Source organism: Ailuropoda melanoleuca, chromosome 4 (assembly GCF_002007445.2).
Source record: "Ailuropoda melanoleuca isolate Jingjing chromosome 4, ASM200744v2, whole genome shotgun sequence".
Taxonomy (NCBI): Eukaryota; Metazoa; Chordata; class Mammalia; order Carnivora; family Ursidae; genus Ailuropoda; species Ailuropoda melanoleuca.
Window position 1 is genome coordinate 14,661,662 of NC_048221.1, and position 18,069 is coordinate 14,679,730.

General features: G+C 49.8%; 1 protein-coding gene across 1 annotated transcript in view; it reads right to left on the reverse strand.

Annotated features, from left to right (window-relative positions):
• The window catches only part of CDCP1 (CUB domain containing protein 1), a 54,485-nt gene that overhangs the window by 14,682 nt on the left and 21,734 nt on the right, over positions 1-18,069 (reverse strand). Inside the window, exons 2-4 of the mRNA XM_034658169.1 lie at positions 10,869-11,078; positions 6,191-6,553; positions 4,928-5,296 (exon numbers count right to left, since the gene is read on the reverse strand). Of these exons, the coding sequence (XP_034514060.1) occupies positions 4,928-5,296; positions 6,191-6,553; positions 10,869-11,078 (942 nt within the window). The remainder of the gene's footprint in view (positions 1-4,927; positions 5,297-6,190; positions 6,554-10,868; positions 11,079-18,069) is intronic.

An 18,069-nucleotide genomic window follows, 5' to 3' on the forward strand; every position in this document is an offset into this window, starting at 1 on the left:
CTGGAAACCCTTGAGATTAGCTTATTGCCTGAAGTTTCAAAAAGACCCCCAACGATTTTTGTAGAACCTGTAGATAGTTTATTTATTTATTTATTTATTTATTTATTTATATTTTGGAGTGTGTGTGTGTGTGTGTGTGTGTGTGTGTGTGTGTGTGAGGGGCTGGGGGGCAGAGAGGCAGAGAGAGAATCTTAAGCGCAGAGGTGGATATGGGGCTCGATCTCACGACCCTGACATCATGACCTGAGCTGAAATTAAGAGTTGGATGCTTAATCAATGGTGCCACCCAGGCGCCCCGAGATTTCTTGCTTTAAAAGAAAAATGGGCTCCACGGGAATAAGTCACAGGCCACAGTACGCGTCGACTCTGCCAGGGCAGATGTAAGACTCACCGAGCTTGAATTACCCAACAAAAACCAAAACCAAAAACAGAGTCCACATTTCATTAAGGGCTCCAGGTGGCTTCTGGGGATCTATAGAAGCTGAAAAAGAAGCCATACGACTGCTTCCCCAACCAGCATTTACTCAGACTGGTTCATGGAAGCACGCCGTGGAACAAGCTGGAAACTCCTGTTCATCTACCTTAGACTGAGTCATGATAACCCAGAAGCCCATGGGTTTTGAAGAAACTAGCGTGTCTGGTATTTTCAGAGCAAGTGAACATACCTTCGAAAAGCTGGAGGAGAATGCATAAAGCAGCAGGCTAGCGGTCTGCTCCGGCTAAAGGGAACCATATAGTGGGGCAAACTACTATGAATGTGTGTGATCAGTACCCACAGGGCCACTTGAACCTTGCAGAAATGATACAAAAGGAGGAACAGGCTGCAGGAGACAATAGAGACGTTGTTTCTCTACCGTGACTATCAGGACGAAACTCCAAGAGGGACAAAATTAGTTTGTATAGCTCGAGGAAATGATGGGGCACTAACAGCTGGTATGACAGGGTGGTACAGTTGACCCTTGAACTGTGTAGGGTAGGGGCGCGGACCCCCTCCCACAGTTGAAAATGTCCATAAAACTTTTGACCCCCCCAAAACTTAACTACTAATAGCCTCCTGTCGACCAGAAGCCTTATCAGTAACAGAGTGGATGAACATATATTTTGTATGTCATGTGTATGATGCTCTGTATTCTTACAATAAAGTCAGCTAGAGAAAAGGAATTGTTATTAAGAGAATCATAAAGGGGGTGCCTGCCTTCAGCTTGGGTCATGATCTCGGGGTCCTGGGATGGAGTCCTGCATCATTGGGTTCCCTGCTCAGCGGGGACCCTGCTTCTCTCTCTCCTTCCGCTCCTCCCCCTGCTCATGCTTGCTCTCTCTCTCTCTCTCTGTCAAATAAATACAATCTTAAAAAAAAAATCATAAGGAAGAGAAAATACTTTCATGGTATTAGATTGTATTTATTGGGGAAAAAAAAGTCTTTGTATAAGTGGACCCATGCAGTTCAAACCTGCGTTGTTCAAGGGTCAACTGTATTGTATTATCGAAAAATAAAAAAGAGAGTGCAGAATAGAACACTGAAAAATAAGATTTGTTTGGTAGAGATGAAGGTGAACCCAGCTCTGGAACCCGGCTGAGCTGTGTGCATTGGACAACATAAGTCATCAGGGCTCACAAACATGGTCTCAAGAGGCCGGATGGGTTACTCCTCCGACCCAGGGCAGCCCACATTCCTCATCCCATGACACAGGGTGTCTGTGGTCAAGCCATGGAAAGACATCCCTGTAGGACTTCACTGGGTCCACTCCGTGTCTAGTTGGAGCCTATCTGATATTCTTGAGCAAAGTAGAGAGAGGGTGGATAGCAGGGTTTTGGGGAGCAGACAATCAGGTTCAAGGTAACACCTGCCTGCTCCCCACCTTAAGAGATTGTTTTCATTTTGTTCTTTTTGCAGCGCGGGCCCACTGTGGTCAGGTCCCGCTGTGGATGACGAGGGTCCTGGGTGCTGGCTGGGCTCTGATGGCTGCCTCCGCCTTTGCTGAGGCTCTGGCTTTGCGTGGTTGCTGTTGACAGCCCATCTCTAGGCTTGAGGAGGTCTCCTGCTGTTCTTTCTCAGGCTCTTCCCCTCATCTGACTTCCTGGAACAGCCAGTCTCCCGGGTACCCCCACCGAGGCATAGCCACCCGCCCCTTCCGACGGGCTGTGCCACTGGATCCCGCATCTGGTTCTTGAGTCACTTTGGGCAAGAGGCTGCCTCCTGAGATTAGGATGAGGATTTCTGTGCCAGAAACTGCGGTGGGTATGGGAAGACAGAGGAATAAGACAGATTTCTGATGGGGAGGAGTTTGGTGGGACACAGACATGCAGACGGATAAATACGACACGGTGCGTGATGAATGCAATCCCTCCCGTGAGCGCTCTTGGAGTAGTGGTTTTGGTGTGGGCAGTTGTTTCCTCTCCTGGGGGCAGAGGAGGACAAGCGAGGGGCAAGAGGCCCTGGCCCGGGCTCAGGGAGGTGCGGCAGGAGGGAGGTCTCCACGGGGGACCAGCGGTAGGACGTTTGGCTCTGCACTCGTGGGGGAAAGAAGGGCAGAGGCTCCTACCCAAGGGGCTCAATCTCTTGAAGCCCCTCCCCACCCCAAGCTGCTTCTTTCTCATCTCCAAGGCCAAGAAACAGCAGAAAAAGCACACAGAGCCCCTGACTGTGGCAATGAGGGGCACCAACCATCTGGCCCTCCCGCGTTGGTTGAAAAGCACCAGGCTCTGCTGTGAGTCTCCCCCTGGACTTCCTGCCAGCCTCCTGCAACCCTGAATCCCGCGCCACACCAGTGAGACTCCCGTGAAGTGACCTCCTGCCTATCTCTTCTGGGTTGTAGTCTGTCTCCAAGGACAAGCGTTGTGTCTTTCTCAAACCTGTATCCCTTCCTTGATCTGGAACTCTGCGGGACAACACTCAAAGAGCGCTTACGACCCGCCAGGCTCTGTGCACCTCATTTCATCCTTCAAACACCCCTATGACGGTGGGCCCATCCTCTCTATGTTAAGATGGGGAACCGAGTCACACACAGGTTAAGTGCCTGGCCCACAGTCACTTGGTAAGTAGGGGAACCGGGATTCAAATCCACACGGGCAGACCCTACACTTTACCTGAAGCCGCGACACCACCAAACAGTGTTAAACTGCAGTTAACCACTCTTTACTTACCTGGCAACTAAAGCCAGACCCTTCCTGACACTGGTGAAAGCCTGTTTAACAATTCGAGGAGTCGCGAATCAACTCAGTTCTTGTTCTGGGAAATGCAGTAAACCGGCCGCGCTCACCACAGCAGAGAAGATCAACAAATCCCTCGGTCTCCTAACCCCAAACCCACACCGTCTCCAGATGCTTGCGTGGCTGTTTTCAACATTGCGATGATGAAATTGTGACAGTGGAATCACAAAAATGTGTTAGCGGACACACACACACACACACACACACACACACACACACACACACACACACACGGTGACGCCTTCTACACCGTTATTGTAAATCAAAAGGCGTTGTCTTAGGTTACACTGGGGCTGCAGCTTCCGGAAAAACCCAGAAGGTATTCCCGAGGCAGCCGGGCAACCCCTCGGGCGGGTCCCACACTGTCGCTTTCCAGATGTTTATCGGCTCTATGAAATAAACGGCTCCTGTTTCCACTTAACCATTTCTGCCTGGCTCCGCCTACTTCCTGAAGTAAATACTAATGAAAACAAGGCTGAGACTCCGTCCTCGAGACAGAACGCACTCTGAGCCCATGTCACCGGCTCAAGACCACTTGTCACACACTTGTTCCTTCAGACTCCAGCAGAGAGACGGGATCCAGGAACAGCCCCTCTGAACTCGTCTCATACCTTTGATTTCAAGATCCACACTGCTCCCCACGGAGCAAAGTTCAAGGAGGCGCTCGCCCTCAGGGGCTGACCTTGTATTTACACGACCCTGAGGGTGAGCGTCTCCAGAACAGCAAAGCCTCAGAGCGGGTGCCTCCTTCCACGTTGCATGCTGGGCACTTTGCCCTAGTCCTGGCCCTGACTCACCTTCTCTGGGTTCATGGCATCTGAGAACCTCGTTCTCACCAACCCACCTGGGGTTCAGAATGGTCCAGAGCACAGGCTCTGGGTTCTGAGCTTGCTCTGGTCCTGACAAGCTACGTGATGCGGGGCTAGTTCCAAACGCTCTCTGAACCTCCTGGTTTTTCACCAGTAATTGAGGATAATTCCTGCCTCCCCATAGGGCTGTAATAAGGGTTAGCTGAGGCTAAGTGGTGTGCTTAGGTCAGGGCTTGGCATGGAGTGTGTACGCGGTATGGGGCACTTGGCCAATCAAACAGGGTTCATTATCATTATCACTGCTGACGGTGCTGGTGCCATTCTGGTTCACACTGAGGGTCAAGACATGTGATCTAGAAAGTAACCTTCTGGGGATGCCTGGGTGGCTCAGTCAGCTAAGAGCCCAACTTTTAATTTTGGCTCAGGTCATGATCTCAGGGTGGTGAGATGGGGCCCCGCGTCAGTCTCTGTGCTGGGCGTGGAATCTGCTTAAGATTCTCTTTCTTTCCCTCTGCCCCTCCCCCCACTGCTCATGCTCTCTCTCTAAAAAAAAGAAAGGAAGGAAGGAAGAGAGAGAGAGAAAGAAAGAAAAAAAAAGAAAGGAAGAAAGAAAGAAAAGAGAAGAAAAGAAAGAAGCCTTCCAACACTTTTGTTAAAAACAACAGCCTGAACGCAAGTGTGCCTTTGCTTCTTACGGAGTTGAAGTGGAGCGGCATGCCAGGCGCTCAACAACGAGCCTGTCTCACCGCCTGGCAACGCACTTCCCGAAACTCTTATAGGGTCCAGAGTCCAAGTGCTCCCGAAACCACAGATAAGAAATAGCAAAGGGAACCTCACGCCAAGCAGACTATCCAGGAAGGAAAGAAGGAGCTGGAGGAGGAGGGGAAAGGAAAGTGGGGCTCACTTACTGCTTTCATTTTGTGGATGCTGGACCAAAACTTGAAACTGCAGCCGGAGGATCCCTGGATTTTGGGCATCTTGGTCACAGCCCTGCAGAGACAGGTTGAAGTTCCCAGCCATGTTCCCGGGCTGCTTGTCCTCCAGCCTGAACACCTCGGGGTTGGTGGTGGAGCCCGGGATGTAGTACTCGACCCGCTCCTCCTTCTTCTCGCAGTTGGAGACGTTGAAGCGAAGGAAGGAGACGCTCGCCCGCAGGTGCGGGGGAATGACAAACTGCCACGTCATGAGCTCGTCCTCGGGGAAGCCGTCTGGGTAGTTGGCAGACATCAGCGTTGCCGAGCCTTCATCCTCAAACACACATTCGATGATGCACAGTCCTGTTGGGCGGAGGACCCCAACAAGAAAGAACAGGAGGCGGTTAGACCCTGGCGCGGCTATCCATGGCTGGGAGGCAGCAGGGTTAGGAAGCCGTGACAGCGACGCTCAGGTCCTGAGCTCTGTGTGCGGTCTTTTCCCGGATACGCCTACATCAGTGGTGGGTGACTAAATGCTGAATGACCGACCCAGCCGGGGGGGGAAAACAAAGCCCTAATCTGTAGTGCCTGCCCATGTCCTTGCTGTAAATACTCCCACCACGGCTGATTCCAAGCCGCCAACATGATATGGATGCAGAGTTCGGAGCAGACGGGCAGCAGCTCCCCACTTACGGCACGATCGACCCCAATAACCTCAGGAGCACAGATGACAGTGACATGTCGCGAATAATGAGCAAGTGTTGAGTTTTGAGTCTCCAGTACCTTTGTTTCTAAACGAATTTACTTTATAAGTTTACATCATGTATTTCTATGAACGGCTCTGTTTAGCATCAGCCCCCAAAATGCCTGAACATTCAACCATTAGCTGTCACGAACGGGTGTGAACCGGCTCCGGCACACCAAGGATACAATTACCGGAAACGTGAAAGGGCTGGAAGACGGGACAAAGAACTCAGCAACGGGGTAATCAAGGGAGGTCTGTGCAGCCAATCCCGCTTCAGGTTCTGAAAACAAACCTTATGAGCCCAGAGGACCGAGGAAAGAGGGTGGCCACACAGTTTGTTTACTAAAAAAGGGTGGGCTCACACCAGGAGATCCACACCACTTCTGCAAGTGTGGGATCTTCCTTCGAGGTATTCAGGTTGAATCAAACAATAGTGTGCACATCGGCCCGTTTCTGACCTAGAGCAGGGGGCGGGGCTTGCAGGTTTCACGGGGATGGAGGGGCGTGCTCACGTTTTATGGAAGACCGGTTTGCGATGCTGAAGCCAGAGACGTTGCGGTTGTGGAACCAGGGCAGGTGTAAGGCCATTTTCACCCCTTCTTGCATTTTGATGCGGGACACAGTGCCGTTGCTGCAGAAGGTCCCGATCTTGACCGCGGTGGCATCAATGCGGCCGCTGATGGAGTGAGTGACTCCGTCCGGACAGCTCTCCCGGGGCCCGATCTGCCTCAGGCGAGGGATGGAGAACTGCAGTTCTAGACCAATGCTCTTGTGAGCTTTGACGTCCCAGATGAAGGTTCTGTTGAGGGTGGGCAGCGCCGATGTTGGGGGCTGAAGCTGGACCTCCCCAAACGGACAGGGGCCTGACATGCAGTCTGAAACACAGTCACAAAAGCAAGCTTGGTCACAAACGCTACCAGGCCACTCCCAGCCTCTCCTGACCCCTGGAGCAGATGCTGCCCCTACCCCCCCCCCGTTCCCCCAGGCAGAGGCACGATCTCTTGGCCATGTCGGTGTCAGTGTCCAAGAGCTCACTCTTCTTTGGGGAAGTGCCACGGCTGGGGGAGAGCCCCTTTGGGCCAGAGAGCCTGAAGGGTCGAACTGCACGTCCTCCCCTCCCAGGGTGGGTAGCAGCCCACAGCCAATCGCTGTTCCTCAAGGCAAGCCTGACCTCGTTTCTTTTTTTTTTTTTTTAATTTAATTTTATTATATTATGTTAATCACCATACAGTACATCCCCAGATTCCGATGTAAAGTTTGATGCTTCATTAGTTGCGTATAACACCCAGTGCACCATGCAATACGTGCCCTCCTTACTACCCATCGTTTCAAGCGACAACCTGGCGTTGTCACTCATAGGCCCGCATCGGCCTGTGGCTACACTTCAGCTAAAACCACACCTTTGCTTACCTCCTCCCTTGGCTCTATTTTCTCACAGCTTCCTTGTTCCGAGGGCACCCTCTGGACAAACGACTGAAAGATCCCTGTGTCAGGCTCTGCTTCCAGAGAACCAGATGCAAGACGCCTCCTAACTACCATGTTTTCCAGCCTTAGTAAGCCGGACGGAGGCCCCTTGCCATGGAACCCAGACTGTGGGATACCCCACGTACCCTTGGGTCTGAGACAGTCACGGTTTCACAATTGCGAAGGCACAGTGCTGAGCTCCGCCTTTTAAGACTGGTTTTCCCATCGAGGGACTCATCAACGAACCGAGTACTCTGAACTTACAACCCCCTGTAGGCCTGGAATCCTGAGGCACAGTTATCATTTTGCCTCGGGGCTGTCATGCCGCTGTTTTATGAACAGTGCAGTTGAACTTTTTTTTTTTAATTTTAAGGCTAACAGCTATTGACAGGCTTTGGTGTCTTTCGTTTCCTAAGTCTTTTATTTTTATTTTATTTTTAAAGATTTTATTTGTTTATTGGATAGAGAAAGACACAGCGAGAGAGGGAACACAAGCAGGGGGAGTGGGAGAGGGAGAAGCAGGCTCCCCGCTGAGCAGGGAGCCCGATGCAAGGCTCGGTCCCAGGACCCTGGGATCATGACCTGAGCCGAAGGCAGATGCTTAGCGACTGAGCCACCCAGGCGCCCCTCCCAAGTCTTTTAAAGCAAAGCAAGAAACGTTGTTCTATCAAGGAGGAAATGAGCATGCAGAAGAAGGGACAGAAGGCCGACAGAACAGGGAGACTTGGTTGTGTCCTGTGCAGGGAATCTGAACGGTGCAGGGGGCTTCTGGCCACTGGAACAGGAAATCTTCCCACACCTAGTGCTGCTCCAGTGCGGTGTCTGAAAGGACTGCCAACGCAAAGTGGGATCACAGGAGAATTTCCGAGCTGGCCAGGCCCTCCGAGGTCATTCCTGCCCGAGCTCTCAATTTGGCAAGGCGGTCCTGGTGTCTGGGTGACAAGCGTGTTTGCAGCACACGCAATCCCAGGACGAATGTCCAAGCTGTGTTTGGTCCACCTGAGTTCTTGCCAACACATCGTGCTGCCTAACCCACGAGACAGGGTGAGATAATGTGAGGAAGGTGGCTAAAGTTAGACTTTCTGTGTGTGGGAAAAGATAGGACCTGTTTGTAGGAGCTCAAGGAAACTTCATTATATCAAGCCACCTCTGGGGCGCCTGGGTGGCTCAGTCGGTTGAGTGTCTGCCTTCAGCTCAGGTCATGATCCTGGGGTCCTGGGATTGAGCCCTGCATCGGGTTCCCTGCTCAAAAGGACGTCTGCTTCTCCCTCTCCCTCTGCCCCTCCCCTCGCTCGTGTTCTCTCTCTCTCTCAATTGAATAAAATCTTAAAAAAGAGCTACCCCTTCCAGGGCTTTCCAGTCACACCTCCGATGTACCCAGGGCCATATGGATTGCCTCCTTCCGTGCTCTAGAACGGGGTCAGCAAATCACAGCTCATGGGCCCAGTCCAGTCCGATCCCCGCCAACAAGCACAAACACGTGAGACATCACGGCCCAGACGTTTCCCTGCTATCTGAGGCTGATTCCATCCTGTAAGAGCGGAGCTCAGGGCTGACTTTACTATCCAGCCTTTTATGGGAAAGGTTTGCCAACCCTCCTCTGGAATGGTTTCAATACAAGAACTTAGCTTCTCCTTGACGTTTTACAGGGTCCTCTATGAAACCGTGTCTAACTAACCCGAACCCTGCTTTCCTTCATCTTGGACATGGTTTCCAATTTCCTCCTTGGTTATTTATTTATTCAGGTCTCCTAACTTTCTGGGAGTCAATCTGACTCATTACATTTTCCCTGGAAAGGATTTCTTTCATTCAGATTCCCACACTTATTATCATAATGGTGTACATCGTCTGTTTTAGAAATCACCTCTGTAAATGTCATTCAGTCAACATTTATCCTTTCGATGCTGTATCTCTGTATGTTCTCTTTCTTTTTTTCCAGGGGACTAGTCAGACATTTGTCTATTTAACTAGTCTTTATAAAGAACTGTGCCTAGGGGCGCCTGGGTGGCACAGCGGTTAAGCGTCTGCCTTCGGCTCAGGGCGTGATCCTGGTGTTCCGGGATGGAGTCCCACATCGGGCTCCTCCGCTGGGAGCCTGCTTCTTCCTCTCCCACTCCCCCTGCTTGTGTTCCCTCTCTCGCTGGCTGTCTCTATCTCTGTCAAATAAATAAATAAAACCTTTAAAAAAAAAAAAAAAAGAACTGTGCCTAAGGTTTAGTTATTAGATGTAGTTTTAAAGCTGCTGGTAAGTACTTTAATTTCTCTCTTTTTAAAAAGATTTTATTTATTTTAGAGTGAGCAAGAGCTAAAGAGAGAGAGAGAGAGAGCACAAGCGGAGGAAGCGGCAGAGGGAGAGGGAGAAGCAGATTCCCCCCTGAGCAGGGAGCCTCACGCAGGACTCGATCCCAGGACCCTGGAGTCATGACCTGAGCTAAAGGCCGACGCTTAACCGACTGAGCCACCCAGGCGCCCTCCTTTCGTTTTTCTAAACTTCTTCCTAAGGTTCATTTTACTCCCTTTTCTTGCTTATCTATTGCCTGATTCATTTATTTTCAATAAAAGACAAAAGAGATTTTCTGAGTATGGCTTTGATTGGACCCCAAATAGTGTTCTCCTTGTTGTTACTGCATCTAGGTTCCTAGCTGGCGGGCCCGCCTTAAAGCAACTGGGGGATTCTACGTTTAATTCTTTCTGCCTGGTGATTATATCGTATGTCAATCTCCTATCCCGAATTCAAATTATGAGGAATAACAATGATCCCAAATAGCCGCTTGTTACCTTGTGTGTCAAACATTTTTAGTCCATTAGTTTATTTCACCCTCAAGAGAGCCCTGTTGGTTGATACAATGACTTTTCTTTTACAGAAGAAAAAACCAAGTCACAAAACGGTTAAGCGACTCATGTGAAGCCACGTGAAGAGCTCACATGATCAGAAGCCTAAGGCTTGAAGCCAGACCCAGCTCCCACAGCCTCAAAGCTGTTTTCCCCACTGGGCCTCTTGGACCCACCTCTCTACCCTTATGTCCTCAACCTTCCAATTCCTTTCCTTTCTTTTTTTTCTTTCCTTTCTTTCCTCTCCTCTCCTCCCCTCCCCTCCCCTCTCCTCTCTCTCTCTTTCTTTCTTTCTTTTTTTTTTTTTTAAAGATTTTTAAAGTAATCTCTACACCCAATGTGGGACTCGACCCTACAACCCCGAGATCAAGAGCTGCGCACTCCACCGACTGAACCAACCTACTAGGCACCCCTCCAATTTCTTTGTCTTCCAACTCCCTTGTTTTTTGCTCCTCATCGGCAAAGTTTTAGCTTAAAATTAAATTAGTTTAAATTTGAATTCAATTAGCTTTAAAGTTTTAGTTGAAAACATTTAACCTTTAGTTTAAAAACTTTTTTTTTTTTTTTTAGCACATCCGCTGGAGCACCCCAGACCTGAAGGAAGCTCTGGAGCTCCGTCAAGAAACAGTGTGGCACAGCGGGGACAGGCAGAGCTGGAGCCAGGGTACCTGGGCTCTTGTCCTGCTGTTACTTATGAGCTGTGGTACTTTAGGCAAGTCGCTGTCTCTGGGAGTGTCTCACAGGGCTCTTTGGGGTTCAACAATGTAACCTATGTAAAGAGGTGAGAACCACGAACAGCCCCGTCGCAGCTAAACAGTGTGGTTTCGGCGTTGGAGGCTGGTTTAGCACCGGAAAGAGAAGCAGGGCGCCCAAAATCCGTGAGCGCGTACTTACCGATAGTCTTCTGGATCTCAATGACAAAGTGATTCTCCGGGTTGTGGCAGCTGAAGGAGAAGACCTCTTTTTCTCCAGATTGGATGGTCAACGAGGTTTTGTGTCTTTTAGCATTGATGATGTAACAGAGCTTGGCTGGCAGAGCTGGGCTCCCAGGCTTTATGAAAACCGTAATGCCACTTCCGTGCGGCGGGGCAATCTCAAAAGCTTCTGGAAGAAGGAAGAAAAATGGAGTGAGCAGGATGATTCATTTAGGTCTCCACACTTGCTGCCGTCGCCTCCGCTGGTCCAGGAAGGATGCCCTCTTTGACACCTTCGTGCCCTCCCTCCTGGTCTGAGAAGGGCGGCGGGGAGGGGGGTGTATCATGATAGTGCTGTCCTTACCAAGGGGAAAGAAGTAGCCTCTTGCTGATGGGGTCTCGTTTGCTTTATTAATTTTTCTAAAACTTAAAAACACTAGACCACAGCCTAGATGTTTTGAGCAATATGTGTTCATACCCCATCTGTGCAGGATGAAATAGCAATCAGAGAAACTGCCACACCCCTTCTCAATAGGACTGTAGACGAAAGTCCACGTACAGAGACTCGTCTCTCTCTCCAGGGACGTATTTGTTTGCAAAGAGCTGCAGTCTCCTGCCCTGAGTGCCTCACATGCCCAGTATATACATATATACAACAGTGGAGGCTAGGAAAAAAAAAAAAATTTTTAAGATTTTATTTATTGGGGCGCCTGGGTGGCTCGGTCAGTTGAGCATCTGCCTTCGGCTTAGGTCATGATCCCAGAGTCCCAGGATCGAGCCCTGCCTCCAGCTCTCTGCTCAGCAGGAAGTCTGCTTCTCCCTCTCCCTCTGCTCCTCCCCCAACTTGTGCCCTCTCTCAAATAAATAAATACAATCTTAAAAAAAAAAGGATTTTATTTATTTGAGCGAGAGAGTGCGTGCGCAAGCAGGGGGAGGGGCAGGCAGAAGGGCAGGCAGAGGGAGAGGGAGAAGCTAACTCCCCTCTGAGCAGGGAGCCCCATGCGGGACTCGATCCCAGGACCCTGAGATCATGAGCTGAGCCGAAGGCAGACGCTTCACCGACTGAGCCACCCAGGCGCCCCAACAATTTATTTTTTTAAATCAACTTTACTGAGAAAATAATTTACATACATTAAAAAGGGCCCACACATTTTAAGAGTTTTAAAAACGTGTATCACACGTGCCCACCACAACAGTCAAGATGTTACAAGTTTTCGTCACCCCTAAATGTTCCTTTAATGTGCCTTTACAGTCAACCTCAGCTTCTGCCTCCAGAAAACTACCCGTTGCCTGACCCAGACCGTAATATAAACAGAACCCTGCAGGGTCTTCTCTTTTGTACCTGGTTTCTTTGTCCCCCATGTTTGTTGAGTTTAATCCATGTTCCTGAAGGGATTAGTAACGTGTTTCTTTTTACTTCTAAGTAGATTCCATTGTCTGTATAAATTCTGGTTTATTTATCCACGCACCTGCTGAGTGACATTTGAATCTTTTCCAGTTTTTGACAAGCCATGTGCTTTCATTTTATCAAAACTGCAGGCCGGCATGAGAGTTCTGTGCATTTTCCCTCTGACGGGAAGGTATGAGCACACTTGCGTTTCTCAGGCCCGAAGCTGTGTGCGATCATACGTTGGGACTTCTGTCAACCTTTTCTTGACCCTCTTTCTCCCCCTTGTTTGCTCTGCTTTATATACTAGTGGAAATTGATCCCACAGTCTGTGATAATGAACTGCAAATATTTTCTCCATTTTATCAGTAAGACCTTTACCCTCTTTGAGCCTCTGTTCCCTCACTTGTAACATGAGGGGGTTGGGTTAGAATAATTCTACATTTCCTGCCAGCTCCCTGTCTATGATCAGTACCTGAGGAAGGAAGAAGTGACTTTGCAACTCTCAGCATTCCCAACAACTGCCCAGCAGTGACACAGACCCATGGCTCAGAATGCGAGGACACCAGCTCAGCTGCCTTCCCGACTTGGCTTTCAAGACAGCTTAGGTTTGCATTTTCGGAGCAAAATGGCCTAATCTCTCCAACTTCAGCTTGTACCCCTCTCTGCTTTGGTCACCATGCTCAGGGCAACTTTGCCTTCTTGCTGGAACACACCATAACCTCTTTCCCACCCCAGGGCCTTTGCACATGCTGGTCCTAATTTCTAAAATGCTCTTTTTCTAGAGACCTGGGTCCTTTTGGTCATTCCAGTGTCGATTCGAAGGTCATCTCCTCACAGCGGCAGTCCCTGAGCAGCCCCCTAAAGTGCTCCCCTCACCTCCCACCCCCAGTCTTCCTGCTTTGTGTCCCTCCCTGCTCTAGTCTTTGAGAGCACTGTGTTACCTGTTCATTCGTTCTTGCTGCCCATGATCAGAATGTGAGCTCCTTCCTACCTTAATGCAGCAGGAATTTGCCTGCCTTTTTCAGTGGGAGCCTCAGGATCTAGACTGGTGCCTGGTGCCTGGGTGGAGGCAGCGGTCATGAGCCTCTCAAGGGCTCCAGGGAAAACTCTCATCTCCATATTCTTGCCTCAGCTGCCTTTGGAAGTATCTCACAGATTACCGCCACTCCAGGATTTCAGTTTGGGCTAATCCATCTCAGTGGGAACCAGGGGCTCTGAGCTTAAGAGCTTCCGAGAGAGAAAGCACTCTCTAAGGCAGAAGCTTATTTACTCCAATTCTTCATCTTCAAGCAGTGCAGCCATTTAAAATCTTCAGAGAGAGAGAGAGAGAGAGCTGGAGGCCCAGGGGTTCTTGAAGACATCAGATTAAAATGAATCTAGATTCGTGTTCAGAAACCCAGTTGTCAGACTGCTATCCAAGCAGTATATGTCAACCTTGTGTTCTTTTTCTGCAATCATCAAAATGTTATTTTGCATGCTATTTGCAAAAAATTCTTGGAACAACCAGTCTCAGAAGGCGTGGCACGCTCCCCTGTGACCTCCAACCCGGGGCTCCAGCAGGGCTAACTCACGGGCCAGGGAAGCGGCGTCCAGTCTCAGGACTGCAGCCCGGCTAGTTAGGGTACCAGCTAGCTAGGGTACCAATGTCTTCCCCATTCTTACTGCTCCTCTGTGTTTATATCCGTTGGCCATAGCATTTAAAAAAACATTCCTGACCTGGGGGGCACCTGTGTGGCTCAGTCAACTAAGTGTCTGACTCTTGATTTCAGCTCGCGGCATGATCTCAGAGCCTGGAGACCGAGCCTGCATCAGGCTCCATGTGAGTGGGGATTCTGCTTGGGATTCTCTCTCTCCCTCTGCCCCTTCCCTCTACCCTCCCCTGTGCGCACATACACGAGCTGTCTCTCAAAATAACTAAGTTAAAATGAATTTAAAAATTCCTGACTCTACAGTGATGATGATTATTTTATTTATTTATTTATTTTTTTTTAAGATTTGATTTATTTGTCAGAGAGAGAGAGAACACAAGCAGGGGGAGCGGCAGGCAGAGGGAGAAGCAGGGTACCCACCACCCAAGGAGCTCAGTGAGGGACTCAATCCCAGGACTCTGGGATCATGATCTGAGCCAAAGGCAGAGGCTTAACCAGCCGAGCCACCCAGGCGCCCTGGGTGCCATGATGTCCTTCCACGTGTGAGCCTGCCTTTCCAGCCTCACCTCCGCCTTCAGCCCCGTGCTCTCGATGATTGTTATTTTAATTAAGTGTTAGACCCCACACAGATCTGCAGTTGCCTGTGGTGTGCGCAGGGAATGGAGCCACCAGGGACAGAGGAGCCTTTGCAGGACCAGAGAACCATTCTGTATCTTGACCGTGGAGGTGATTACACATTGTGCACAGATGCCACAATTTACCAGACTGTACACTTAAAATGGGTGAAGCTGATTATATGTAAGTTATGCCTTAATAAACAAACAAGAGGGAAAAACTCGTTAGGAAGATTGTGTTTCTACACAAAGCAGGCACTTAATAAATGAAACAAAGAGTAGTCACTGACCATAGCTAAAATATGGTTTAATAACATTCTGGGGTGGGCCTTGTTTCTCTCATGGTGTGTGTAATATTTTCAGATATCTTTAAATTAGATTTCGGGAACAAGGCTGCTCTCTCCACGATGCCTCTGCTCAGCTGTCAGGTACCCCCAACAAATTCTGGGTGTATGACAATCTAGTCTATTCTTGATGACAGCCAAAGAAAAATGGGTGATCATTTCTAGAAATCTTTTTTTCTTTTAGAATCTTTAAAATCATGTATTCATTCCATAAACACTGGGTTCATAATATGTTCTAGGGGACCATACCTGGTGGGAATGATTTAATGACAAAAATCATTGGCGTCCCTGCCCCCAGGGAGTTAATACTCCAGAGGAGGGGTTTCTTTTTGTTTTTTGTTTTCTAAAGATTTATTTATTTACTTGAGAGAGAGAGAGAGCAGGGGGAGGTGCAGAGGGAGAGAGAGAGAATCCCAAGCAGATTCCCTGCTGAGCACGGAGCCCCACATGGGGCTTGATCCCACGACCCTGAGATCATGACCTGAGCTGAAATAAAGAGTCGGACGCTCAACTGACTGAGCCACCCAGGCACCCCTGTTTCTAAATGGTCTCTGGAGGGCTTCAAGAATGATGAAGTCCCAAGGTCCAGGACTCCTACTAATGGACCTGGGAGTCTGTATTGTAAACACTTTGTGTCATCTGTGCTGGCAGGTAGGGATTCACTTTTACTATTTTTTCCCATACGGAAAGCCAATTATCCCCAACTCTACTGAACACACCGACCCTAACGCCACCCGTTATTTTTATTTTTTATTTTGGGTCAAAATAACCCAGATTTTCATTCTAACTCATTTTGCAAACCAAGAAGATGAACTGTTGAAAGGGAGCGATGGCTCACTGCAGGTGAACATACTTTTATCATCTCACCGTGTTCCTTCGTTCTGTTCCCAGATGGCCAACCTAGCACATTCCACTGCCCAGCCACGGTTCATAGCTTTCCTTCAGTATCCAGGACCAGAGAATCCCCGCCCGCTTCTCAGCTCATGGGCCAGAGGAAACACGTGCGCAGTAAAGCAAAGCTCACTCCCCTCTGCAGCAGGAAGCAGGAGGGGGCGATTTATTTCCCGAGGTCACAGCCAAGGACGACACATCACCCACAGGACTACCCCGCCCCATCCTCAGCGATGCATATATTAGCAGAGGGGGCAGATGGGGAGTGAGAGCCTAATAACCCAACCATGAACATGCCTGACTTCTGGACTCCCCCTATCCCTCTTCCCCCAGCTCTACCGCTCAGTAGCAGAGAGACCCTCATTGCTTGGGTGAAAAAACTTGCAACTCATCACAGATGCTCTGAGTTTGAGAACGACACGTTGCTCGCACATTTCCCCCTCTACGCTCACCATCATTAACCAGACCTTGAAACTGGAAATCCCAACGCTGGAATAAATCTCAGCCGCCCCCCATGGCCACGCCACGCCGGGTTAGCGCAGGGGAGTGCTTGACAAATGCCCTGTAATTTAAAGAAAGTGGTTGGGTGTTTTCTCCTTCAGCATCTCTTTCTTTTGCCTCCCCAGGAACTTGGTATTTCTCTGGTGTCATATTTTAGAGGACCTATAACGCAGGTTCACAGAAACTCAGACAAAGCTCCAGATTCTGGCGTGATTTCGAGGTCTTCCAGGTGCAAAGACATCCAAGCCAAGCCTCGTGGAAACGGCGCGTGGGCTCCCGGGCCCCCGAGCGGGCGCTCGTGAGTCACCCCTCTCTTCTTCACTCTTCTGCTTTCCGGACCTCTCCTTATTAGGACAACTTCGCTAGTTTCTGCCTCACCAGCGGCTTCTCGGGCGGGAATTTCCAATTGTTTTAATCACCATTCATTATTCACCATTCACTAATCACCGTACACACAAATGCCCCTGTTATTTCTTCTCCCTGCCATCCTATTTCTTTGCAAGGGAAGCACATGCAAGGAAAAGAAACCCAAAGAAAGGGATTCCATCAGATACACATCGGGGAAGTTACGTGTTCCCAGATTTGTCAAGTAGGGGTTAAAAGACCGACTGATGTGCTTGAAACATTTTTAGATGGGTCACAACCAGCTACTTCAATTCTGGGTGTGGTTCCCTGGGGGGCTTGGCTTCCATTCACTCTCCGTCTGCCAAAGATGGACAAGCAGCTCCCAGCCCCGCCTGGGCCCAGCCCAGGGCACCAGGAGACACCTATTAAGATGGATGACGGATGCCCTGCAGGAGAGCCCAGGATGTCGGGAGACAGAACATGGAAGCCACGTGGTATAATCGTGAGTCAGCGTGGCCGATCAGGCATGGCCTGCGTGGGAGTCAGATTCTAAAACAAGTCTATTAAGGGGAAGAATTCTTCTGGCCCAAACAGCCCCATCCTCTCTTGGGAAGATGTCTCACTGCACGTCCACATCCCTCTCCCAAGTTCACTGGCTACAGCTGCTGTTTGCTCATCTGTGCAGCGGAGCCCGGCTTCTCGGGTTGAGCACCAGACAAAGTCGTGATCTGATTTGAGGCACCGGGTTTGCAAAATCCATTTTGTTAAATTGTGGGTGATCTCTCAGAGCATGGCATGCTCAGACCAGGAGAGCCTGAGGAAGTGACATGAGAAGGGACCGTGCTTCACCTGTCCATGTCACATCCGCCCTGGGGGGACGCTCATGCCGCTTATGCGATCTCTCCTGCTTTTAGTCCCTGCAGAAAGCAGCTGCTGAATTCATGTAAGCTGAGTATACATTTGCCTGTCTGCCCCACCAGACCCTACCTGAGAGTCAGCAACTTGAAGGCACCAAGGAGAGTCAAGGTCCTCTGAAGATACTGAGGGTCCGCTATTAACCGTCTAGGGGTGGTGGTCAAGGAAGGCTTCATGTAGGAAGCATAACTTAAGATGGGTCCCGAAAAATAAATAGGAGTTTGCCAGCCAGGGCTAGTGAGATGGGTGTCAGGAAGGACAGGTGGAGGGAACAGCAGGTGCAAAGACACAGAGGTATGAAGAATGTGGCTCCTTCGGAGCCACTCCATGGAGTTTGTTTTGCTGGGGGGGCAAGGAACATGCGGGAAGAAGCTGGAGACAGCGGCAGGAAGCAGGCTGGGAAGGGGTGTGGTCGTGGCCATGGAGTTTGGGCTTCTCCCCAGTGGACCAGCATAACTTAGCAGCTTTGCATAATGGTTAAGAGCTTAGATTCTAGAGTCTGACTGCTTGGCTCGACCACCCACCAGCTGTG